Source organism: Cervus canadensis, chromosome 10, assembly GCF_019320065.1.
Source record: "Cervus canadensis isolate Bull #8, Minnesota chromosome 10, ASM1932006v1, whole genome shotgun sequence".
NCBI lineage: Eukaryota > Metazoa > Chordata > Mammalia > Artiodactyla > Cervidae > Cervus > Cervus canadensis.
Genome location: NC_057395.1, coordinates 53126755 through 53152874, shown reverse-complemented (window position 1 = coordinate 53152874; position 26120 = coordinate 53126755). Strand labels below are relative to the sequence as shown.

Below are 26120 nucleotides of genomic sequence, written 5' to 3'. Positions count from 1 at the left end.
CATCTAACTCCAGACCATTTGTGTGCAAAACAGCCCCCGGACCACCTGCCTCCAACTCTGGCCAAGCCTGCCCTGATTCACGCGAGGAACAGACAACCTTTAGAAATAGTCATCTCTCTGCCCCAGACCCCTCCCGCAGACACCCACGTCACCAAGAGAGGTCTCGGGGTTCACCACCACCCCACCAGCTCTCAGGGAAGTGAGAACAGTCACAGGGCAATGGCTGCCCACAAAAGTGGAGGGAGGGGGGCAGCTTTGTCAAACCCTCCCCCACGTGGAAGGCAGAGTCCCCCGGGGGACAATGTGGGACTGCAGGCCCCTCTTCTTTCCACCTTAGCTCTCACCAAATTGGCGCAGCCTTGCTGTCCGGGTGGCCTGCAGCCGGGAGGGCACAGGTGAGGCCTGCTTCCCGGGGCTGCAGAGCTGTCAGAAAGCACAGCCGGGCACCTGGGGCAGTGCCATCTGGAGGTGGGCTCCTCCCGGTGGCCGGCATGGCGCTAAGTCACCATACAGCAGCTCATCGGCACATAGCCCACAGGGAAACCTGAAGTCCCCATTATGGTCTGAGGTCCATGGCTACAACTTGCCTGCCATGATGCTTTTCAAGCCAAAACCATGTGGCTTCCTCGCTTGGAGGTACCAGGTGCTAGGACCACTTAGCGATGGAAGGAAGACCTCCCCCAGCACCTGGGCAGCAGCAGAACAAGCGAGGTCCTTTAGGGATTGGCCAGTCCCCCTGGACAAACACACAGCGTCAGACTGGGCCTCGGGTCTAATCATGCAGCCACTACTTCACAGCAGCCCCGAACACCTGTCCAGGCCAGCCCCTGGCCAATGGGACCGAGGACATGCCACTGGGCTAAGGGCTGGGCTGAGGGCGGACAGCCCAGGGTGCTGTCCCAGGCGTGCCCACCTCCATCTGCCTGGAATTCCTCCTGCAGAGCAACTCATGATGCAGCCAGGACCCCGTGACCATCACACACGCCAGGCGCTGTGTTGAGTGATTCACAGGAGACAAGCCCAGAACGGTGTCCCCACGTCACAAACACAGACATGCACAGCCCTGCTGCAGGAGCGGTTTGGAGGGCAGGATCCCCACCAGGCTCGCCTGGAGGCCCTATCCCCACCGCCCTCCCACCTTCACCCACACATGTCCTCTGAACCACCACTGGTTATAACCTCAAGCTGCGCCTAAGAGGGTGTGGGGATGACGAGGTTACATCTGGTACTAATGCATGTGCCCACCCAGGAAAGAGCCTGCGTTTATACTCAAGAATATTTTCAGTGACCCGCATACCAGCTAACCCAGCAGCATGGTTTGTAGCAACGAGATATCATACAGGGACCAACGTCCCTCACACGCTTCACCCCTGAAAGGGCAGCAGCTTCCAGTGACCCCCCGGCCCCCCCCGCCGCCCCCTCCCCATCCTCCTCATGCGCCTCGGCAAGGAAGCTCAGCCCTCCCCATGGTCTCCTGCACGCCCCCCAGCCCTCAGCACCTCCCACGAAAGGCCCAGAGTACCCTCGGTCCCCTGGACCCTGTTCCTTCTCTAGTGGGTTCAGGGTAAGGGTATCTCCCAAGGGTAGGGGCAGCCTGGTGTGGCTCACTAGACGGGGACTCAGGTCTTGTGAGCAACGGCCAGGAGCAGAGGCGGCCTCTGCTTAGCCGGAGCGCTGGGATTAACAGAGTGAGCATTCATTGACTGACTCAAACAAACGGGGGAAAACACCCCCTTAGACACTCCCTCCACCGCTGGACTCAGTCTATGCTCTCAGAAATGACCCGATCCCTCTACAGACACTCCAGGGTGAGGCGTTCTCAGGTTCGGTGCCCATTCAAGGACCTCCCCCACCGCAAGAATCTCCGCAAAGACAAGTTGTGAAGTTTGACTTGTACTGATTTCTAACAAAACAGAGGTCTTTCTTTGTTCTGATCTGTGAAACTGTCAAAAACAGAGCTTTCAACTGACTTGTTACCTTGAAGACACAGACTGTCTGTGGGGCCTCACGGCCCAGTGTAATTAGACACCACGATTAAAAAACATTTCATGGTTGTCAGAGGGAAATCCTACAAGGAGGCCTGAGGTCTCCAGACGGGCGGCCAGAGACAATCAGCCAAGCCCTGTTCTCCCTGGAAACCACAATCCTCCTACCTTCTCACCTTTGGGGAAATTTCCATAAGATTCTCCAACTCTCCAATCAATAGTCACTTCCTCCTCAAGACAGTGGGGCTGGGGGCGGGGTCTGGGAGCTGGAAGGAGCTGAGGACATGGCCATTCAGACTCCAGCCTCCTCTTGAAGCAGAGTCTTGGTCACTTGCCCTGGGCCCACACTCACCCCTAAAGGCAGTCGGGGCGAGGACAAGAGTGACCGACCCGTGGGGTCCAGCCTTGCCCACTGAGAACAGACGGGTGAGAAAATGCAGCAGGCAGCCTGCACGTGACCAGATGTGGGGCCAACTGGGTTATCCAAGGCCATGCAGGGGACAAGTACATGCCCCGAGGCCCCAGACCCCCATCTCCCTGCCCCCAGCCACAGGCCCAAACCTTCGCAGGCCTCCAGAGGTCTAGCTGACGCCATCTGAGGAAAGAGGGGGTTCGGTGGACCAGCCCGGGAGAAGGCAACTCACAGCAGTGAGCTGGTCAGATGAGCCCCAGCCTCCAGGGGTCAGTCCCTGCCCTGCATCGCCAGCATTTTCCATCTGCCTATTTTAAACACCATTTCATTGGCAACTCCTAGTGGCTTTCGGAGGTTCGAAGTTAGCCAATCTGCACCCCAGCTCTGGGCAGAGACCCCTTCTGGTGTGAGTGGGGCAACTCGGGAATTCTACCCCTTGCCTCACCAGTGAAAATGGGGCCACAAATGAGAAAAACCTGAGACTGGCAGACTGCAGGCCCAGAAGATGTGTGGTTCCCCTCTCCTAACTCAGGCCTCAAGCAGATCCCCCATGACACTAGCCTGCCTGCCCAGGGGAAGGAGTCATGTGGGGAGGGGTCTGCCGGCCCAGGGACCGCTCTCCCTCCAGACCAAGCAGAGGAAGGGACCTCGGGGCTTAGAGGGGCAGCCTGGTCTGAGATCCCTCCATACTCAGGGAAGCCTCCTGCCTTCAGAAGTGTTTCTGGGGCCGCTCCCAGGCAGAGGCAGTGATAGCCATAGCTCTGGGCCCAGAGGCACAGTCACAGAGACGGCCCCTTCTGCAAAGGGTGGGAGAGAGGGGGACGGGACCTGCCTGATGCCCACCAAGCCGGGGGGGCCACAAGGCGACCGCCTCCTTCCCCTCCTCTGATGCCCAGAGGGTCCGGCACACCCCTGCTTTGCAGAAGCCAGGCTTCAGTGGCAAAAGGCAGAGGAAAGTGGCCTAAGAAGGCAGCACTGCCCGCCCCACCACAATGCTCCCTGGCCCCATGGCTCCCCCAGGCCCAGCTCTGGAGGGGCTTGAACTGGCTTAATTAACGAATCAACAAACCAAACTGAGGAGTGTCGGTCCCTGCTGGGGGGGTGGGGGATGAGGCGGGCAGTGTGCACAAGGGAGGCCACACCCTCGGGGACCAGAATGAGGGCAGAAAAGGCCTCCTGAGACTGATGGCCTGGGCCCCAAGGATGGGTGGGGCCTAGGGACAGTGACGAATCCCACGCTCGGGGACTGGGTGATGGTTGATGAACAAGAGAGGACAGAGATGTCGCTGTTCAGGGAGTACCCCCAGGCCAGGTGAGGGGAGGCTCCACACAGTTCGCCTCCACAGCGCCTTGGGGGCAGGGGCAGCTGGGCCCCTTTACTGCCCTAGAGCCCCCATGCACTGCAGGCCCACTTGTCCTGACTTAGGGACACTCAAGGAGGCAACAGAGACCCCACCCTGGGAGTGGCTGCCTGGACCCCGGCCCCACACACTATCCCTTCAGCTCTGGACGCAGGAAGCACAGATGGCTGACCGCTTCAGGCTGGGCATGGAGGGGCCAATAGAGGGGCCCTGGGAAGCCCAGCCAGCTGGGACCTTAGTGCCAAAGCACAGAAAACTCTCCAGTAGCCCCACTGTAGGTCAAACAGGAGTGGGGGCGCCGTGGGCTGTGTCCACGGATCAGAGGTCACCTCAGGCCAGGACCTGCTGGCCAGAGCCGGCCCCCAGGACCCCCTTGAGCCCCAGCCGGGAAGGAGAGAAGACGGGGCTCTTCCAAGGGTGAGGAACACACCTGGGCACGTCCGCCCAGGGGGATTACCAGGGTGGAGCCACCTCCCCGGGGCCGGCGGGGCTGATGTGGTGCCCAGGGAACCTCTGAGGACAGTGCCCAGGAGGCCTCCAGGGCCGTGGTGACCCTCAGGACACCCATTCCTCAGCAGCTGGACACTTCCCTCCCAGGGTCTTCTCCCTCCTCCCACGGAGGGTCCATACACAGCACACTCACAGGGCACAGCACGCTCTCGGGACACACAACGCCAGTTCTAGGTGAGCCCTCAGTTGTTCCGAGACGTTTTCCCAGAATCCACCCCTCACTCCCATCCCAAAATGCCTCTTCTCACAAAATGGCCGAGTCCCGGCCCCGGGCTGGCTGGGATGGAAGAGAGCGCCTGCAGGCTCAGAAGCTGTGCGCACCACCGGCATGGGAGCACACACACACACACACAGGCACAAACGCCACACACATGTGAACACCCATGTGCACACACCGGCCCCTGGCCACCAGCCCTGCCTCAGGAGCCAGGAGTTCCCCGAACACCGCGCCTGGGGACACCGGCAGCCCTTCCACGGCCAGGGCGGATGGCCCCAGGATGGTGGCACCCCTTCTCCGGGGTGTCTGCTCTGCCAAGGAGGGGGTCCAGAGCCCAGAATGTGCACAGGGGCCTCAGGCATACACCTGCCCCTCCTGCTGCTGAGAGGAGTCAGGGCCGCGCTGCGCGGAGGGAGAGCGCGGTGCAGGACAGCTCAGGGATGGGTGCAGGCGCCACGGGACAGGACAGCCAGCTAACTGCCCTGGGCCTAGGGCTGGGGAGGAGAGTAAGATTTGGACCCCTCCCCATTTCAGCAATCCAGGCGCTCAGCCTGGACGAAGAGCAAGCGGCTTGGGGGGAAGGGGAAGGGTAAGCCGGCCCCTCCCCCATTTCCCTTTCTTTGGGGGAACCCATCTAGAAGGGGCCCCCCAAGAGTCCAGATCCACTGGCAGGACGGGCAGCGCTGCGCTTCCTCCCAGGCCGGCCCTTTGTTCCGTACAGCGACCGCGGGGAGGGGCCTCCGGGGCTGAGGAGGGGAGGCTGGGGCGTTGCAAGGCGCCCCATCCTGCGGGGGAGGGGCTGATGCAACCCAACCAGGCCGCGAGCGGGCGGGGGAGGGGGACAGACGCCCCCGCCCGGACCTGAACGCCGGATCCCAGAACTCCTTTCAACCGTTTGTCTCCAAAATCGCTCTCCGACCTCCCCCCCTCGCAGGAACCAAGGGACCCCAGGCACACGGTGTGACCGACGCGGGCGCCCGGACACATACGGAGGCCCTCGTCCCCTGCAGCTGCGCGCCCGCGGGCCACCAGCGGCCGATTGGCCCGGTGCCCCGCGACCCGCGCCCCCGCCCGGGTGGGCACTCACACGTAGGCGTGGTAGATGAACGCCCAGCCGCGCGGCCGCTCCAGCACGTTGTAGAGGAAATTTTGCAGCTTGCGGTAGAAGGCGTTGCGCTTGGGGGGCTTCCCGGCGCCCGCGCCACCCGCACGCGGCTTGCTCAGGATGCTGCCGCGCTTGGGGGCCTCGGAGCCGGCGATGAGCAGCGCGCCGTCCCGGGTGGAGTCGGGCGCGCCGGGGTCCAGCCCCACGAAGCCCACCTTGAGCTTCTTCTCCCCGCTCGGGCCAGGGTACACGCCGCCGTTTCGCGACTTCTGCACCATGGTGCCGGGCGGCGCCCGGGCGGGCGCGGGCTCAGCGAGGGCGGCGCGCGGGGGGCGGCGCGGGCCCGAGCCCAGGTCTCCGGCCCGGGAGCCGCATGGCCGAGGCGGCGGCGGCGGCGGCGGTGGCGGCGGTTCCGCGCTCCTGCCGGGCCCGGGCCGCGCGCGGGGATGTTGCGGCCACCTAGCTCCGCGCGCGCCTGGGCGCCTGGCCCGAGGCCGCGCCGGCTCCGCCCGCCGCCTCGCCCCGCCCCCCGTTAACTCCTTCGCCGCCGGGAAGCGAGGGGGTGGGGGTGGGGGGGAGAGACGAGAGAGGATTTGGCTGGGCCGCCGAACCCAGCCCTTCCCGCTGCTACGGCCACGTGTGCCCTGACGAGGGAATCCGGACCCCTGGTCCTCTCTGGGTGGGCGGAACCAGGCAATCACACCGCCTGACCAGAGCCCCCAGCTCTCCCTGGCCCCAGCTGAATTCTAACCAGCTGACCTGGACTGGACACCTTGGAGCCGGGGAGACAGGAGCTCTTGCCAGGCTCTCTGTTATAAAGCCCAGTCCCCAAGGACCTTGTGCTCCTGGCCTCTAGATGGACCAGGCATTCGGACGGACGCTCTAGACCCCAGGCCCTTGGGTGAGCAGGGAGGCGTCTAGGACTTCCTTAGAGGTGGCCTGAACTGGGCCTTGGAGAGCAGGTCCAGGAAGGCACACAGCATGAGAAAGGCTGGGTTTGCAGAGACCTCGGGGCAGGAAGAAGGGCGTTGATGGTCAGGAAAGTGAGGCCCGAGACACCGCAGGGGGCCTGGAAGTCCCCCAAGGGGCCTGGGCTTTGTTCTGTAGACTCCAGAGGGGCCTGCGGCAGGTGCAGCGGTTGGAGAGCCAGCCCCAGGGCAAGACCTAGGCCTCAGGCCACTGGGGACATTGATGCCACAGTCCAGGACAAAGGAGGACAGGCTTGGGACACAGACAGCAGGGTGTCCCTTGGGAGGGGACAGAGTTGACCTCTCCTAGTCATGGATGTCCCAGGGAGGGGGGCGGTGTCGCTGAAAGACCAACAGGCTCACTCTCAGCCCCCGAGGGTCCCCTGCACACTCAGTGCTGCCAACTTCTCAACAGCCCCCCGGGAGCCCGCTTTGCATACCTGGGGTGTTGATGGCTGCAGGTGGCCCTCCTGATTACATTCAGACTCCTCCCACATTCACTGGGCAGTATGGGATCCACCAAGTGAACAGCCTGTTTAATAGCTGGCGCCGTCCTCAACGGTAACTTGGGGCTCCTAAAACAACAGGACCCCTGGGGCCAGGTCACCTGTGTTGTTTGCCCTTTGGGTTCCAAAGTCATTGGCCTGGTTTTGGGGTTTTTTTTTTTCACTTGGGCAGAAAACAAAATGGACAGTGCAGGCACAGTGCTAAGTCATCTAGAATGTGGAAGTGGGGGACTGCAGTGCATGCCACACACACACCTGTGCACACAAGTGCATGCCAGGGGCCACATTCCTGACCCTACCTTCCTGCCTGTGTGCCAGTATTAGTCGGGTTCACCCCCACTGAGCCCAGGATGAGGGAAGAGGAGGAGGACCTGGATTACAAAAGGAAAGAAGGGATCATTGCATCATGCATGCACTGGGTCTTCTTACCTGGGGGACACTCACGCTCAGTCCTCAGAAACCGGACAAAACACCTGTGACTCAAATCTGCACACTCCACAAGGGCTGACCCACCCCATCCTGCTGAGGGGAGGCCTCCCGGCCCCTGGGGTTCCACCTGAGCTAGGCACAGTCCCTCCCTGGGGTTGGATGGGAGAGCAGAGTGGGCTCATGGTTGGGGGGTTCACAGAGGTGCACCTGGGCAGGTGCATCAAGACAAGAGCAAGCTGTGGGCTCTGCGTCTGAGACCCTGAGCAGGAACAGAGACCGGAGGGGCCCAGCTGCCTTCACCACCTCCTGGGGTGCCAAGAGGGAGCACCACCTCCCAGCTGAAAGGGGACCAGGCTCAAGTGCAGGCCCCTGCTTGCTTGTCTACAGTGGTATTGGTACCAGCAGCTTCACCGCATCTCTCGGAGGTTCTGGAAGGTGAACCCTGTGTTGAGGTTTGAAAACCTCTGCTTCTGCTGTTCAGGGCTCCTTCCTGTAATCATTTGTGTTTTCAGTTTTGTGTCTTGCACAAGTAGACTGCGCACTGTCCAGTGCTCCCACCCCTGCCACCCAGACAAAACAGGTCATTGGAAACAGTCAGTTGGGGTGAATTTCATGCAGGCGACAGGAATTCCATTTATTTAAAAATAGATGGGAAAAGCTTTCAGGCTCAAGCCATCTTTGCCAAGACTGCACTGACAAGATCCAGAGAAGAGGAGTGGAAAAATTCAGATGCACATGATGCCCAGCTTCAGTTTGGGGAGAAAGCTTTCTCCTGCACTCTTGAGCCGGGTGCTGTCCTTTCAGCACCACCTCAGAGCGTCCTGAGACCAATGCACACTTTTGCCCTCTCTCTTGGCTTCCTCCTCCCATCCCCCACATCACTGGCTACACTGAGCTGTCATATTCCCATCGGGGAGCTGGGCACACAGGGCTGTGACCCTGTTTCCTTGCCAGCCTCCCCTGCCTTTGGGTGCGTCTCATCCACCATCATGTCCCTCAGAGCCTGGCACACGCGAGGCCTGCACTGGGTGTGGGGACATCACAGCTGCCAGCGGCAGAGGCCATCTAGAAGCAGGTCTGGATCATCCCCTCTTTGGGAACCTTCATGGTGACACATACCATGGCTCAGATCACAGCCTCAGCATTTCCCAGGAACCCATTTCTCCACTAGCCTGGGGGTGGTGACTCTAGCTTCACAGACTCAACATCAGACAGTGGGGCCTGAAGACATCAGAGCATAGGGGAGTGAATGGAGAGGAAGCCAGGTTTCCCCTGGCTGTTCATCCTGGCAAAGGGCCATCAGCACCGAGGTCCTGCAGGACGTCCCCAGGGGAGGTGGCTGCGGTCCCCTGCTGTGGGAGCCCTTTTGGTTGAGCCCCATCTGTTGCTTTGTTGACACCCTGTGGTCACAAAAAATGCATGACCTGAGGGTTCTTGCATTCAGCCCCTGGGTCCATGGCCAGTGACCACATAGACATGGGGGGTAGACACTGAAAAGCAGAGCTTCCTACTTCACCACCACCCCTTTTCCTCCAGTGGAAAAGGAGCAAGTTCCCTCCCCAACCACAATGCCTTCAGAAAAACAGATGGTTCCTCCGAGGCCCAGAGGGAGAGTTCCACCAGGCCAAGAAGCAAGACTTAATTTGGGAAAACGAGGAGAGACAGGTCCTCAATCATACAACCTGGGCCTGAGCTGCTGTCGTATCAGCGCCTTGATCTGGGGCAACAGGAAGTGCCTGCCCAGACAGAGTCCAGTCCCCCACCCCCAGCTCCACCCCCACCACTTGCAAGGAATTTTCCGTTATTCAGAGGAAGGGCTGTGTTATTTCTCCAGCTCATGGAAGGAACAGGGACGTGAGGAAAAGATTCAAGACATGGAAGAATTGATTTCTTTTTAAACATCTTACACACTAAAGTCAATATAAATTTAATTTATAGGTTCTTTTTGAAGGGTCAGATCTCTCAACAAGCTTCCCTAGCCCCTGGCAACTCAGCTAATTGCATGCAGGAGCTGACTTGCGTTCCTCAGCCACCAATAACACCTTGATGCCAGGAGTCCACAGTCGCCTGTGACAGCGGGAAAAAGATCAGGGAGCAGAGTTGGCCCTGGACACATACAAATGGGCAGAAATCAACATGGAGATTCTGGGAGGGGCTGGTAGGCTGTGCATTTTGCCATCGCCAGCCCATAGCTTCCTTATGAGGCATCCCACATTCCCCTTCTCACACCTCCAGGCAAATGAGCAGTCTATAACCCCCGTCCTCATTCAAGTTCATGTGTTCTTGTTTGGAGGTGTGATCCAGGCCCCCTGGGTTCTCTGCATGTCAACGCTCCCATGGCAAGTCGATCCCCACTTTCCTCGCCATGGCCTTTTCATCTGGGTGATCAACTCGCTCCCTACCCTCCCAGCTCCTCTCCCTGGGCACATGATGCTCCAAGGATGCTCAAGCAGGTGAAGCGGGCTTCAGTATACTGTTCCCTCTGCCAGGAATGCTGTTCCCTCCATTAGCACCAGAAGGTCCCTGCTTGTGGGTCTCCCCTGAGGTGTAACCCCAGCCCCCACTCTCAGCTCTGGTTCACAGTCACAATCGGAAACTGTGCTACTTATTAGCTCACCTCCTGTTCATTCCCCACCCACCCAGACAGGGAGATCAAGAAGAGGGCAGTGCCACACTCACATCCCTGTGTGCGCGTGCACACACACAAACACACACACAGCTCTGTTCACACACTCACATCCTCCCACCCACACACAGAACCACACACACACACAAAGCCCACTGCATACACGCAGCCCAGTGCACACACTCACATCCTCCCACACACACTCACATCTTTGTGCACACACACAGACCATTGCACACACATCACAGCCTCTGGCCCCGCCCACAGGAGGTGATGAATGAGTGAACAGTCACTTTTCTCTAGAACTGGAGGTTGCTTGGAGCCTCCAGCCAGGATGCGCCCTTGATGACTGGCCTGGGGCTTGTGTGGCTGGGGGGCAGCCCAGTAGACTGTGGGTGGATGTGCACTGGAGTGCAATGCCGTGGAGACAGGCTCCCTACCAGCAGAGTGGTCAGCCTCCCTGCCCACACACAGGCGTCGGCATCTGGGTCCTGGCTGCCTGCCCACTGTCAGCCCTGGCTCGCTTGAGTGCCTGGCTTGATTGGCCAGATGTCCAGTAGGCTTTGGACAGAGCTGTCCAGCCTGGGGCAGGGCCTGTGGGCTGTCAGAGTCCCTCCCCACAGCCCCTCACCCAGGACAAGGTCACCACACTCTTAGCCAGGGAGATGGGACAGAAAGACTGGATTCCTGGACCAGTAAACAAGGACACACCTGCCTAGACAGAGCTGGAGCCCTCAGCCCACACTGAGAGCTCTGGAGGGGTGGCCCTTGATGAATTACTCCACCAGAAATGCAGTCCACCCCATAGCACTGCCAGAGGCGACCTCATGGGTTTCTCTCAGCTGTGTGACCTTGGGCAGATCAAAGAATCCTTGCAGGGGTTCTCACTGATCAAGTGAAGAGACATGGCTCCCACCTTACAGGGCTGTTGGGGATTCTGAACAGAGATGATCCTGTAAAGCATCACCCAGCACAGAGTAGCATCCAGGAAAAAGCAAGGAGATGCATGACAAGCCCAGTCCTGGCTTACAAGCACTCTCTTTCTTGATTTCTTATAGACCCTCCCCTGTGGAGGGTCTCCCAGCTCAGATACACTGATCCTGTGCCCTCCTGGTGTCCACCCACAGAGATAAGATCCAGTTAGGCCAGTCACTCTTAACTAGGGCAGGTGCAACTGGTATCTGGGGGTGGGGGGAGGATAGGACAGGCTCCCCACCCCCACAACAGAGAATTCCCTACCCCCTGATGTTACTAGCACTGAGGTTAAGACACCATGATTTGGGGACTTCCTGGTGATCTGGTGGTTAGGAGACCATCCTGCAATGCAGGGGACACGGGTTTGATCCCTGGTCCAGGAAGATCCCACATGCCTTAGGGCAAATAAGCCCACGAGCTGCAACTACCAAAGGCCATCCGCTAGAGCCAGTACCCTGCAATAAGAGAAGCCACCACCATAAGCCCACGCACTACAACTGGAGAAAGCCTGTATGCGGCAACGAAGACCCAGCACAGACAAAAATAAATAAATAAATATATTTTAAAAAGACACGATGATTTAGGTTAACAAGATTTTCTCTTAAGTTGCAAATATTTCTGGGAAGCTAGCCATTCACTCCTTAGTATGAAATAGTGCCAACAAATGAATTTTCTCTCTAAAGCTCCTAATAATACCTAAGCCAAGGAATGAAAATGCTCATGGCAAAGAGGCAGGAGTCTGGGGTGTTGGGGAGGAGAGATGCTCTCCCCCAGGAAGGGCTTTGGGCAGGGCAAGCATCTCTGGGGGGCACCCTGGCCAAGTGGCCACAGAACAGTCATCATCGGAGTTCCACAAAGTAACCTTGGGTTTTCTACCTGATGACAGTCTCTACCTTCACACCATCACAGAGCATTGCAGTCTTTGCTTCTGTTGCACGGCTCTTGTCTGTAACTGGGCACAGTGCTGGACCTCTCTGCCCCTCAGTTTCCCACCCTGTACATGGTGAGTAATCAGAGTAAATACAACATAGGACTGTTATGACCGTGCACAGAGTTAAGGTTTGCAAAGCACTAGAACAATGCCTGGCATGAGTAAGCGTTATATAAGCTTTAAAGTAAAACTAAGTGAATCGATTCCAGGGCTGGCTCTGCAAATTTGCTTTTCCAGTGTGTGCCACCTTCTGCAACATGGGGACGAGGACCCTGGGTGTTGGGAGACACACTGGGAAGAACAGCATGAGAAGATACCAGAGGCACAGAGCATCCCAGGAGCCCCAGCCCCACCCCAGCAGGGGCAGCCGCAGCCTTCCAAGAGAGCTGAGGTCTGCGGGAGCCCCATCCAGCCCAGACCCCAGCCCTTCTGGTGCGTGGAGCACCCTTCCAGGCCTTGCCTACTCTGCGGAACAAGAGGGCTGCTCAGAGGCCAGAGATGGACGAGGAAACTCATGAACTCCAACACGGGATACAGAAACATGGTCGCGTCCCCTCCCCACCCTGGTTCTGTCCTCCGCCTCCCCATTTGCTCAACTTGACTGCCCCATCCCCCCACCCTCTAGGCAGCTGAGCCCTGGAGCCCAGGACGTCAGCCAGCTAGACAGACCTAGCTTCAAACAGCAGTTGGCAACATTCTTGCCACCAGAACCTTGGATGGACTCTCCGGCCCAGGGAGCTGGCCCTTCAGGCACTCCGGGTTGGCATGAGCCCAGCCCCAGCCCAATGCCCCCCAGAGTTGCCAGCATCCCTGATGAGATGGTTTTCAGAGGCTGGGGCCACTTCGCCAAGCCGCTTCAAAGAGACAGTCCAGAAACTGTGATCTGGTCTCTGCCCCGCTGACCCTTCCAGGCCCACCCACTCTGCCAGGGCAGACCCCAGACAGGCAGAGCCTGGATGCCATCATCTCCAGAGACTGTGATCTGGTCTCTGCCCCCCTGACCCTTCCAAGCCCACGCACTCTGCCAGGGCAGACCCCAGAGAGGCAGAACCTGGACACTGTCACCTCCCCCAACCCTGCCTCAGGCCCCAATCGGCACACAGTCCAGACCCTGATCTTGGTGTGAGCTGACTGGACCTCTGTGCTGCCCAGGTTCCCAGCCACAAGCCCATATCTGAGTGGCCCCCTGGCCTTCCTCTACCTCCTCCCCAGCCGACTTCCACAGAGAGACACCAAAAAGCAGCAGCTCCTCCGGACACAAAGCTCCATTCCTCCATGACACACCCAGACCCACCCCAGCAGAATTGGGAGCAGCCAGCCCAGCCACTTGGCTGGTTTCTCCCTGCATGGCTGCAGGGCCAGGAAAATTGCCCAGCACTGCCGCCATCCAGCCACCCACGGGTGCCCCCAGGAGCTCAGACCTGATTCCAGGCAGCCAGCCAGCAGTGCAGGTAGAGCCAAGACATAGCCTGTGTAGGTGTACATGCACATTCATGTACATATGTGTGCACGCACATGCGTGCTCCCTCAAGCATGCACAAGATGCACACCTGCACACACCCCTGCACACACGCAGGCTCCCGTGGGCTCCAGGACAGCCCACCACGTTCCCCTCACACCCCACACAGCTACACACAGGCCCACAAGCTCCACAACCAGGTCACACTCGCACACGTGTGCACAGCTGGGTACACATACCGGGGACATTCATGCAGTCTGGCACAACCACTGCCCCAGGGCACCCAGGAGGAGACAAGCCCACAGCCATCCCCGGGGACAGTCTGAGGCTGCTCCCAGGACTGTCACCACCAGGGTCACCCACATCCCTGGGGGAGAGAGGGAAGGTGCTTCCTGCCTTGAGGGAAGGCATTGGGACCCCTGGGGAGATAAGGGCAGGAGATAGATCAGATTCGGCCAGCTCAGCAGGACCCTGCTGCCCCAAGGACTCATGAATTTTTCAGAGGCATCCAAAGTGCAGACTGAAGCTGCCAGTCGGGTCCTGGTGGTTCCTGCTTTCAATTATTCACCAGCCCACCAGAGGGCAGGAGAGCAGCCCCAGGCCCCAGCTTCAGGGACCACTCACCAAGCCCAGGCTGCAGGCACCAGCCCCGTGGCCAGCAGGAAGGCTGCTGTCTGAGTCCCCACATTGTCCGGGGAAGCCTGGGTATCTAGGCCAGGTGTGAGAGCTGGTCTGTGTCCCGTCCTTGGGCCCCAGTCCTGAGGCTGTACCACCACCCCCATCCCAGGGTGCACTGTCTGGGCTGTGGTGCCCACCCCGTCCACCCACCCCCTATCCAATCACCCACCGCCTCTGAAGCTGATGCCCTGCCCCACCGACCCAGTGGACTCCACCCCCTCCTCGGCTCCCCTGCCCCAAATTGCGGAGGGAAAGCGCCCACCTACCATTGAAACAAAGGAAGGGCCCTCCATCTCACCCTGCGGCCTCAGCCTGAACTCGGATGGCCGCACCAGGAACTGGACAGCAGAGAAGGCAGGTGTGGAGGCGGCCACATGATGCCCGCAAGCGCCTGACCTTAGGGGGTTGTCCACCCACTGCCTGCTTTCACCAGGCTCCCATCGGGTGGAGAGGGCAGCAACCTGACCCTTGCCAGCTGCACTGCTGCCCAGATTAAAGGTTCTCAAAATTCCATCCAGACACCCCAGGGCCCAAGAACCCTCCAGAAGGCCCTCAGGGTTAAACTATTTACTCAGTAACACCACTGCTTGTCTTTGTCCCTCAGGCCCCCCTCCTGCAGTGAGTGGGGTTATCAGAGCCACGTGCTGTGTGAGGACTGCACCGTGTGACCCTGAGTTTTAAATATTCCTGCTTTCATCTCCAGGGCACTGAGCCCCTGGCTGTGACCTCAGCAGCATCCGACCCTATGAGGGTCTGAGAACTGACGCCCAGGGTAATGCAGGGGTCAGCCGTCTCACCCAGCAGCCTCTCCTCACTGCCGTTCCCCGGGTGTGGCCAGTGCCTCCCCTTGAAGCCCCTTCCGTTGAGTGGAACAGCCCCAAGATCCAGGCCCCTGCCTACCCCAGCTCTGCAGGGTGCTGACCCACCCCCAAGGTCAGCCAGAAAGTCCTGGGAGATGTGCTGCATGTGCTGCCCTCACGTGGACACTTGGAGGTACTGCACATCCGGATCAGCGAGGTCTGGGTTTCTCCTCCTCCGCCTCTCCGCCCCTAACCTGGAGCAGGGCATCAGGGATGCAGAGAGGCATAGGACCCTGCCAGGAATCATACGAGGAGCTGGCACCTTCCTGGGCCTGCCTTAATCTCTGCATCCCCAAGGGAGCCCAAGGCACTGAAACCCTCCGAGAAACCCCACCCTCCACCACGGCAGGGACCCCCGACTGGCTCAGACTCTGTGGGAATGGGATACTGCTTCCACCTCTGTCCTCAAGCCATCCTGAGAGCCCACCAGCCTGGAGCGATCTGTGTCCCCATTCCAGAAACACTCACCTGGGGGGCGAGCAGTGTGGCCCAAGGACAGCCCTCTGGGGAGCAGGACAGGCTTACAGCCCCCAGCCTTGGCATCTGAATGACCAGAATTTGTAACAGCCACTGGGACCAGAAGGTGAGGGTCTCCACAGGGACCACGCTCGGTGGCTTCCTTTGACCCCAGCCAGGGGCTGGTTTCATTCTTAGCCTGTCTCGAGCTGACAGGTTTTTCCTGCTTGACCCCAATTCTAACTGGGCCAAGTGTGTCAGGACACTTCCTGGGACAGACAGCCCATGGGGTCAGCCCAGGCTGGCCTGAGGGACGGGCCACATCTCAGCAGAGTGGCAGGAGGCATCCACTTTCCTCTGGTAGGGCCTCCAGGTAAAACACACCATCAAGTTTGAATCTCAGGTGAGCAACAAATATTTTTTCGGTGTAAATAGCGTATAGGACATATTCATGTTAAAAATTATCCACTGTTTCTCTGAAACCCATATTTGACTAGGGGAGCTGTGTCTGTGGGTTCCCCTGGTGGCTCAGATGGTAAAGAATGTGCCTGCAATGCAGGAGACCCAGGTTTGATCCCTGGGTTGGGAAGATCCCCTGCAGGAGGAAGTGGCTACCCACTCCAGTATTCTTGCCTGGAGAATCCCATGGACAGAGGAGCCTGGTGGGCTACAGTCCATGGGGTTGCAGAGTCAGACTCGACTGAGCAACTAACTCTCTCCCTTACTCTCTGTGTCTGAATTTGCCTACTCAGGCTGCCTTCCTTGGAGGCCTCTGGGGGTCAGCCCAGATGGTTCCCGGGAGGTCTGCAGGCCGCCAGCACAGGAAAGTGGGTCCCCACGCAGCCTGACTAATCTGGTCATCCTTTTTCTGGTCCTACTCTCCCTTCATGCGGCCTCCGGGGACCCAGCCCCACTTTGGGACTTGGCGTGGAGACACCACAGCCCCTCTGTAGACCCCCATGAACTCCATGCACCGCTCTGTCCCACTGGCCCCTCGCTGGGCTGCATAATTCCCATCCCCACCCGGGGTGGTGGGCTGGATAGGCTCCCAGAGTTCAGGAGCCTCAGGCCTCAGGCCCTGGAACCTGTGACATGACAAGTGAGAAGAAAGCATTTTGCAGAGGTGACTAAAGTAGGATCTTGAGCTGAGATGATCATGGATGATCCGGGAGTGGGGAGGGTCTTCAGTGCGCTTCCTTATAAGCGGGAGGCAGAGGAGGTTTGACTCAGAGAAGAGGAGGCCATGTGACCATGGTGACAGAGGCTGGGGGGATGTGGCCAAGGGCCAAGGGACTTCAGCAGCCCCCAGACGCTTCTAGAGGCCGGACTCTCCCCTTGATCCTCTGGAGCAAGCAGGCCCACGCTGGGTCTTGTCCCAGGGGTACTGGACTGTGAGAGAGTCCACGTCTGTGGTTTTAAGCTGCCAACTTGGGGCCCATTTGTTGCTGCAGCCCCAGGGGACTCCTACACTGGGGGACCCTATGGCCTGCTCACCCTGGAAGGGACAACCCGCAGCCCAGTTCCACTGCAAACGTGCAAGTGTGCACTGCGCCCGTGGTGGGGGATCGGCTCAGCCCTCCTGAGCTCTGTAGGCAGTGCCAACACCCCCTGGGGCTGGGGGCTGCTTTCTGGGGCAGGGCTGGCTGGGCAGGGAGTGATCCTGCCATTCCTCCCCCCTCCCCCCTCACTGACCACGGTCAGGGCTTGCTCTGGGGTTTCTGGGGCCACAGTTCCTGGCTGTTTTATGAGCCCCACTGAGGAGCAGGGTGGATGTGGCACAAGTGACTGGCTTGTGGGCATGGGGTATAAGAGGAGACTTCTAAGAGCTTGAAAACCCAGGAGAAGAACAAGGTGTGTGTGACAATCACTCGTGCAGGAGCCTTCTGCTCATCCCGTTGTCAGAGAGACCCCCCAAAACATTCACCCCCCTTCTGCGGATCCGAAGTGACCCATTCTTTGTCCTGGATGCCCCCATTGGGGGAACGCCAAAGCCCCCTCACCAGCTGGACTCCGAATTCAGCGACCCACCGCCCACCTGGTTAGTGTGGGTGGACGCCTGGGCACATAGCCAGCAGGGGTGATGGCCGCCGGGGTGGATGGGGTGGCAGCTTGGTGGGGGGCCAAGAGGGGTCCTAAGGAGCGCCCTCACGCAGTGCAAGTCCCCCACCCCCCAGCAGCAGACGCACACGGTTCTGGGGTCGCTCAGTTTATTGGTAAAACGGGCACTGAGCGTGACAAAGGCTGGACGCGGAAGCCGGGGCGGCGGGGACGCTTTTCCTCTTAAAGAACTTCCACTGGACCTTGATGGCGAGCATCCAGTCGCTGACGGAGAGCCTCTTACAAGCGGAGGTGCAGACATGCGCCTGGCGGGGGGGCGAGGCGCCGGGGCCGCGCCGGGGGCGGGGCCGGGGGTGGGGGCGGGGGCGGGGCGCGGCGCCGCCGGGGAGGGTCGCGCCGCGGGCGCCCGCGCTTCACTTGCCCGCCTTCTGCGCCTTCTGAGCCGACTTGGTGACCTTGCCGGCGCCGCCGCTCTTCTTCTCCACGTTCTTGATGACGCCCACGGCCACTGTCTGCCGCATGTCGCGCACGGCGAAGCGGCCTGCGGGGAGGGAGCGTGAGGCGCAGGCCCGGATGCAGCGCGCAGGCGCACTGGCGCCGGCAGCATCCTCCCCCAGCCCCTGGCCCTGGGGCGGGACCCTGGCGCGGAGCTCTGTGAGCCTGTTTGACTGTTTCCGGAGTGGAGGCAGGGGGCAGTGAGGTGCTAGGCTCCCTTCTCCTTAGATGGCAGGAATAACATATATGGGACTCCGCCAAGGCGTCGTTGTGGGAATTAAATGGCATGTAAACAGTCCTTAGAGCAGCCTGGTGCAGAATACAGTTCACCCTTAAAGTATTCTGACGGTGGCCAGCAACCTTGCACAGGCAGCTCTCCGATATAGATCTGTGGGTCATCCCTGGGGTATCAGTGGGGCAGGCCAGCTGGAGGCCGGCGGTCAGTCCTCACTCTGCCAAGCTGTGGACCTTGAGTGAGTCCCCTAGGGGACTTCATCTGCAGAGGGGGATACCATCCCCCGCCCACCCAGTGGGGCCACCTATGCTCTGTGAGACAAAGACCAAGGCTGGGTCTCCTCTAAGCTCTAAGCCGCAGCAGGAAAGTCCAGGACCCTCCGTCCACCCCACCCCCACAGCAGCTCTCTGCCCTTGGCCTGGACTGGCTGCCACCTGATGGCTGCCCCTCCCCCACCACCCAGCTCACCGAGAGGCGGGTACTGGGAGAAGCTCTCCACACACATGGGCTTCCCTGGGACCATCTCCACAATGGCTGCATCACCGGACTTCAGGGACTTGGGGTTGTCCTCCAACTTCTTGCCGGAGCGACGGTCAATCTTCTCCTTCAGCTCAGCAAACTTGCAGGCGATATGGGCTGTGTGGCAGTCAATGACTGGTGAATAGCCAGCGCTGATCTGCCCAGGGTGGTTCAGAATGATGACCTGTGGGCAGAGGTACACAAGGCCATCAGGCATGCCCAGGTGGGTACCGGGGGAGGGCCCTGAGCTGGAGGAGGCTCTGCCCACCCCAGGTCCCTGGGGCCCAGATGCTGTCCATGGAGGAAGGTCAGGATAGGGAGAATCGAGGCTCCCAGACCTGAACCCCAAGGTCCTCTTTGAGCATCTGAAAGGCCACAAGAGATAAACAATGACAAGGGCATAGTTTGAAAGGGCAGCACCAGAGCAGAGGCCGGGGCATGACAACACTACACCTCAATTATCATATTTCAGTTATATCTCAATAAAGCCAATTAAAAAATCCTACTCACCTACAGAGGTCACCAAAGAGGGCACAGCAAGCATGTAGAGGACAAAGTACCACAGGCCTGTTCCCAGCAGTAAACTGAGAACAGCCTTTTCAGGACCAGAGCAGGGACTCAGTGAGGCTGGGAGCACCCTGCCTGCTCTTCCTGCCTACAACCCCGCCAGTCCTTGGGGACCTGCTCTGCAAAGTGAGGATCTCGGTCCTCCCTGGCACCCAGCAGCCCCCTCGCTGAGGACAGCCCTGGTACTACCTGGGGTGGGCCCCACTGGCCACCGGGCTGCCCACCTGGGACGTGAACTGGGCGGCTTCCTGGGGTGGGTCAGACTTGCTGTCCCCACACACGTTGCCCCGGCGGATGTCCTTGACTGACACGTTCTTCACGTTGAAGCCGACATTGTCCCCGGGCAGGGCCTCGCTCAGAGCCTCGTGGTGCATCTCCACTGACTTCACCTCCGTGGTGATGTTCACGGGCGCAAAGGTCACCACCATGCCAGGCCTCAGGATCCCTGTCTCCACTCGGCCCACAGGGACGGTGCCAATGCCTGGGCCGAGAGGAAAGGGGCCGTGAGGGCAGGCTGGGGCCAGGGGTGCCCTGTCCTCCCTGGCAGGCAGGGAGTGGCCATGTGGTAGGAGGGAGGGGATGGGAGACCCTGGGCAAGGCGGACGCTGGGACCTACACAGAGGTGGAGACCTTTCTCCTGCCCCATCTGGAGAAAAAGGGCCTGAGGAAGCAAGTTCCCAGAACACAGGGAACACAGGCACCGAGAGGCCCATCTACCCCCAGGGGCAAGTGTTCCAAGAGGAGGCACCACAGGACCCTCCTTGTGAGACAGCAACACTAAGCGGGCTGTGGACAGCTCCCCCGGGGTGGCCCACCCAGCACCGGTGCTGCCATCTCAGGGGTGAGTCCCAAAGGGGCATGGTGCCCCCACACTTCTCAGGATCTGCTTACACTGTGTGGCCAAACAGTGGGGGTGTGATGCCCCCCGCAAGACAGGGGGCAGGGGGCTCAAGCCTGGCTTCCCTGGCTGTGGCAGAGACTCCTGTGGCATTAAGGAGGCTCATGGCTATGCTCTGTGCCGGGTGAGCGTGATACTCCACCTGCACCCAGGTCCTCAGCATCTCTGGCCACAGCCTCCTGGCTGGGAGTCCCCCACTATGGCCCCCTGTGGGCCTCACGCTTGTTTATGGGTCTGCATCATTGCGTGACCAGCTCTTCTCATTCCTAGAGTGGATGGTGTCTCTTGCAAGTCAGGGATCTCCAGGTGGAGGGTGATAAATGACTCTCCCTGTGCCACTGGTGCTGGCATAGGGCTGGGCACTTGTCTGGAGGGAGGAAGACCCCGGCAGTCTTGGGATAGATGGATGAACAGATGGATGGATGGAGATAGGTGGATGGGTGGTCCCCCAGAAAGTGTGCAGCATGGTGGGAGAGGCAGAAATAACTGGCCCTGGATGCTCCTGGTCTGGGGGCAGTTTTCAGGAGGGGGTCTGAGGGCAGAACTGGCCAGGTGGGCAGGAGCACTGCAGCGGGCAGTGGCCATGGAGCCCTCACTCACCACCAATCTTGTACACGTCCTGCAGCGGCAGACGCAGGGGCTTGTCTGTGGGGCGTGTGGGAGGCAGGATAGTGTCCAGGGCCTCCAGGAGGGACACGCCACTGGCATTCCCTTCCTTCCTCTCCACTTTCCAGCCCTTGAACCAGGGCATCTGGGCAGGAAGAAGAAGGCACCGTCATAGCACACACCTCCCCCCACCCCATGCACCCCACAGCCAGGAGTGGGCAGATAAGCCTGGGCCTCAGTGGCCATTGCCCCCACAGTGTCAATCTGGGGGTGTCCCTGGCCAAAGAAGGGGCTGCAGTGGCTTTGGCCAGCCTCCTGGGGAAACTGAGCTGAGGGCAGAGTGCCTGTACCCAAGGAGGCTGTGGTTCCCACCAGCACAACACCCACAGAGGGCTAGTACCACAGTCATAGGGCTGAGAGCAGCCTGGGGACAGCTCCCTGACCCCCCCACTGGCCATCTGTGCTCACCCTGACCCAGGGCCCTTGGGGAGCAGCCCCACCACTGTGGGGCACTTACGTTGGGTGAGGGCTCCAGCATGTTGTCCCCGTGCCAGCCTGAGATGGGCACGAAGGGCACGGTGGCCGGGTTGTAGCCGATCTTCTTGATGTAGGCGCTGACCTCCTTGACAATTTCATCATAGCGCTTCTCGCTGTAGGCGGGTTCCGTGGAGTCCATCTTGTTCACCCCCACGATGAGTTGCTTCACGCCCAGCGTGTAGGCCAGCAGCGCGTGCTCCCGGGTCTGCCCATTCTTGGAGATGCCTGCCTCGAACTCACCCACTCCTGCAGCCACGATCAGCACGGCGCAGTCCGCCTGTCCAGAAGGTCAGACAGGGTGAGCTCGGGCCCCTCAGGACAGTGGACAGGGGCCTGGGCAGTCGCCTGGGGATGGAACCTGGGGGTCTCACCCCTTAGAGGCAGTGTGTGTCTGTGTGAATGCCCTGGCAATGTTGAATTGTCTGCGGGGGGGGGGGGTGCATTTCTGTCTACGTTCAGTGTCCCCATCCTGGCCTCTGTGTCCACTCGTCTGTGAAGTCGGCCCTGACAGTGGCCAGCTGTCCTTATAGGCACTCTTGCCTGGCTGAGATGCTGGGCGCTTACTCAATTCTTTGAGGGGTGAGTGGTGAGAAAGGTGAGGGGTCTCATGCCCTGGCGAGGAAGCAGAGGAAACCCAACCACCACTCACCAATTCCAGGGCCCCCAGGGTCTCCTAAATGTTGCCCTTGCCCCACCTCCAGATCCCCCAGACCTCCGAAGCCCCGCCCACCTGGGATGTGCCTGTGATCATGTTCTTGATGAAGTCGCGGTGGCCTGGGGCGTCGATGATGGTGATGTAGTATTTGGTGGTCTCAAATTTCCAGAGGGAGATGTCGATGGTGATGCCGCGCTCCCGCTCTGCCTTCAGCTTGTCTAGTACCCAGGCATACTTGAAGGAGCCCTTCCCCATCTGGAGGGGCGGGGGGGGGGGGCGTGGCTCAGGACGGACCCGGACCCAACGGCCTGGTCACGGGTCCGCCTGGGCCGTGGGAGCAGCATGTCACAGCGGAGAGGGCCCTCGCTCCTGCCGGGACCGGGGACTCTGGACCCAGCTCTGGAACCGGGGACACCCAGACCTCGTCCCTGCCTGCCCAGACCAGCCTCCTGCAGTCACAACGGGCGCCATCTGAGCATCCACCAGCAGGGGGCGCAAGGGCCTGGGAGCCGCCCTGGGAGAGAAGCCGCGGGCGGTTTCAAGCCCTCCCCCGGCTGAGGGCTCCCCTTTATCTGAAGCCAGAGTCTCCCCTCCCCCAGATAGATCTCTATGTCAGCCGACGACACCACTGGGTTTCACACTGTCCAACCAAAAAAAACCCCTCTGTGATTTTTTTTTTTTAAAGAAAGAAAGAAATCAGATGAGGTCGCAAGGAAGGGCCTGGCTTTCCAGCTCTTTCTACAGATAAAGCTCCCCAGTGGCTCCGAGGCTCCTTCCCCCACCCCCGCCTCACCTGAGCAGGGGAAGCAAAGCCGGGCCACCCTCTGCCAACACCTGCGCCGCGTGCAGAGCGAGACCCCCAGGCTTAGGGCCAGGGCTGCGGTCAGGACTGTGTGTTCACTGTCCAGCTGGGCAAAACCCCCTGCCAGGGCTGCGCAAGGACCGAACTCTGCCCTCCAGGGAGGCTACGCAGACAGACACCCTGCGAACACCCTCAGCGCCCCCCCCCTCCAGGTACCAGCCCGGCAGGGAAAGAAAGACACAGCTTCGGGGCCCAAGAGCACCCCCACCTACTCTGAGAACAGGGTTCATCCCAGGCCAGCAACTGCCCCCTCCTGAGCCCTGGCACCAGTCATCCAGGTGAAACCCTTGACAGCTTCCCCAGACAGGGGGCTTCTCCCAGAGCTCAGGGGTGAAGGAAGGGGGCACAGAGAGCAGACCCCTACTTCATAGACACCTCCCACCCATGGGTCTCAGAACTCAAGAAGATCAGCCTCCAGAAATGGGGGTTCAGCCATCAGGGCCCCTTAAAAAAGGGTGCCACCCTGGATGAGTGGCCTGCCCCAGCCCAGCACGAGAAAATGGTGCTGATGGGCTGGGTGCCCATCAATTGGCTATTAATAGCCACTCTGAGCCCTGGCCCTGCCCTGGGACAAGCGAGGACAGCGCCACCCTCAGCCCCAGACTCAGCCCTGGGGCTACAGGAACCCAACTGTGGGGCTCAGAGACAGTGACCAGTACTGGGAGAAGTGCGCCTCCCCCTGCCCCGGGTCAGGTCCCGCAGGTTGGTCCACCTCCTCCACAGGCACCTTCTCAGAGAGAGGTGCCCCTGCTCCCCTGCCCCCTGCCTCTTCCATCTGGATGCTCTGACACACACATCCTCTTGCCCTGGAGGAGAACATCTGAGCTTCGTGCCCCACGGTCAGGGAAGTGCCAGTCGGGCTGCCACATGGGACCCCAGCCTCATGGTGGAGGCGAAACAGGGAGCTCCCCCAGGGCTCACCTCGGCAGCCTCCTTCTCAAACTTCTCGATGGTCCTCTTGTCGATGCCCCCGCATTTGTAGATGAGGTGGCCAGTCGTGGTGGACTTGCCCGAGTCCACGTGGCCGATGACCACTATGTTGATGTGGGTCTTCTCCTTGCCCATTCTGCCTGGGGCGTGGGGAGGGGCTGGCACAACCTGGGGTGCTCTGGCTCAGGATGAGGGGACGCTGAGCAGTGAGTCTGTGGGTTGAGGCAGGGGCACAGGTGATGGGGGGCCTCTGGGAGTAGCCCAGCAGACACTGCCCTGCCCAGGTTGGGAGCATACCCTGCCCCACAGAACAAGACCCTGAGGCTATAGCCAGGTCTCTGCATTTAGCTGAGCGGAGCCCAGGGGCAAGTCCAAAGGGCCCAACAGCTGGAAATATCTGAGTGTCAGTGGCTACAACCACCCCCCCCCCCCCCCCCAGAGAGGTTATCCCCCCTCTGGAGAGATGGAGAAACACCAGGCTGGTGAGCCCCATGACCAGTCAGGAGCCTGTTGATGAGTCACCCTGCCCAGCTCTCCAATGCCCTGTCCCCGGTGTTTGCTCCCCCACCCACGGTCTTGGGCTGGGACACTGCACCCAGTCCCAGCACCCCCCCACCCCCCGCCGAGCTGTCACAGTGGAGAGATGGTCAGGGCTTCCCACTCCCCTCCTCGAGCAGCGACGGCGCCATCTTCCTCTCATCCCTGCCCGGCAGGCTGGCACGGGGAGACAGGCTGGCCCAGACCTCAGGCAGGGTGATGCAGTGCCCAGATCAGGGGCCCAGAATAGCTCAGGCCCTCCCCAGATCTGGACAGGGGGCAGACAGTAGGGCAGGGAGGTGGGGGTCCCTGCTCTGTCCAGAGGGTGAATCTGGCCCTAGCAGCCAAGCTCAGCAAATGACAGACAGATGCCCTCAGCCTGCTGGGGGCAGGGGGCCTTCCCCTCTCCCTCCCCTCTAATCACAGAGTCGCAGCCCCTGCTCCATCCTGGAGGTCAGTGGGGAAACCTAGGTAGCCCAGGAGGTGACAGGCAGCTGGGGGAGGGAAAGCTGGAGAAAAAGGTGCACCCTAGGGTGCGGATACCAAGTGGACATCGCCAGCGCGGGTGGGGGTGGGGTGGCAAAGACCCTTCAGGTCTGACCTCCTGCTGCTCTCCCGCTACATGGCGGGTACCCACAGCGCCCACCCTCACCAGCCCCCAGCGCTGACGACCCTTCCTCAATCCGGCAGGGCCCTAGGCGGTCCCAAGGTCACGGCTGCAGGTCGATCGCCACTGTCCAGGAGACTCGTCCCCGCCTCAGCTGCCGCGTAAACAAGCGATACCACGGTGCCCCCACCCCACCCAGGGCCGCCCCGGGGACTGACCCCGGTGCCGGTGCGGGCGCGCTGGGCGGGCGGCAGATCTCCGCAGGGAGGACCGCAGCCTCGCCAGAAGCCGGGACGGGCCCGTCTATGCCCCCAGGACTGGTCCCCGGGGAAGGGGCCCTCTGCGGAAAGCTGGGGGCGGGAATGGGGACCCGGAGGCCCAGCGTCCTTACCCAGAGCCGAGGTCTCAGCCAGAGGGACTGGCGGCTCCGGCGCCGGCGGTTTTATCTCTCCAGGAGGGGGGTCCACCTATCGCCCGAGCAGGCGCAGTGCACCGCGCCCCTGCAGTACGGCAATGCGGTACCGGCGCGGGCGGGGCCGGGGGCGGGGACGCGAGGGATGCAGGGTCCTCGGGCGCGCGCGAGCGCGACAGGGACGCGAGAGGAGGATGCGGCGAGGGAGCGAGCTACAAAGGCGGAGACGAGACGCACCCGAAGGGAGCGCAAGCAGCGAGGGAAAAACAGGCGGAGGCGGCGGAGAACCGCGACGAGAGGAGACGGGGAAAGGGAGGCAGAAAAGAGGGAGGGCGGAGATGGAGAGAGGGACCAGGAGAGAAAGGCAGAAGACAGATAAAGCCAGCCTGAAACGCAGGCTCAGGCCAGCAGGGAGAGAAGATGGGTGCGTCAAGCACAAGACAGGAAGACATTCAAATCATAAGAGGAGGTCCCAGGGACGGGCCCAGTCCTCAGGAACCCGGCAGGCAGGGGCAGGGTGGGAGCACAACAGGTCGAGGGTGGTTGTTGAGGCTGGGGTCTGGGCGGCTGTAGCGTCTGCCCCTTGGTTTACAATGGACCTGTGTTTTGAGGTGTCTCCCCAGGGTGGCCTAAGGGGTGCAGGCCCCCCTGCTGGGACTCTAGAATCTGGCCCCTGTCCCCACATGTGTGCCACAGAGGTGTGCCCCAGCAGGCCCCCAAAGCC

The 26120-nt window shown here is 60.6% G+C and overlaps 2 protein-coding genes across 16 annotated transcripts in view; both read right to left on the bottom strand.

Moving 5' to 3' along the window:
• The window catches only part of KCNQ2 (potassium voltage-gated channel subfamily Q member 2), a 49039-nt gene extending 42963 nt beyond the window's left edge, over positions 1 to 6076 (bottom strand). For all 14 annotated transcript variants that reach the window (XR_006271647.1, XM_043479878.1, XM_043479884.1 and 11 more), the window contains exon 1: positions 5573 to 6076. Coding sequence is in view for 13 of the 14 variants with exons in the window: in XM_043479878.1 (XP_043335813.1) it covers positions 5573 to 5868 (296 nt within the window). In the remaining variant the exon portion in view is untranslated. The remainder of the gene's footprint in view (positions 1 to 5572) is intronic.
• An 11595-nt stretch (positions 6077 to 17671) lies between these two features.
• On the bottom strand, positions 17672 to 25626 carry EEF1A2 (eukaryotic translation elongation factor 1 alpha 2). 2 transcript variants are annotated; one of them, XM_043479464.1, is made up of 8 exons: positions 25376 to 25626; positions 23832 to 24052; positions 22124 to 22303; positions 21374 to 21670; positions 20851 to 21001; positions 19577 to 19833; positions 18735 to 18969; positions 17672 to 18077 (listed from the first exon to the last, which is right to left on the bottom strand). In XM_043479464.1, the coding sequence occupies exons 2-8, from the start codon at positions 23973 to 23975 to the stop codon at positions 17950 to 17952; spliced, it is 1392 nt and encodes a 463-aa protein (XP_043335399.1). In that variant the 5' UTR covers positions 23976 to 24052; positions 25376 to 25626; the 3' UTR covers positions 17672 to 17949. The 2 variants fall into 2 exon arrangements, with proteins under 2 accessions (XP_043335399.1, XP_043335400.1); XM_043479465.1 differs by having other exon boundaries at positions 25203 to 25386.
• Positions 25627 to 26120: the final 494 nt, after the last annotated feature.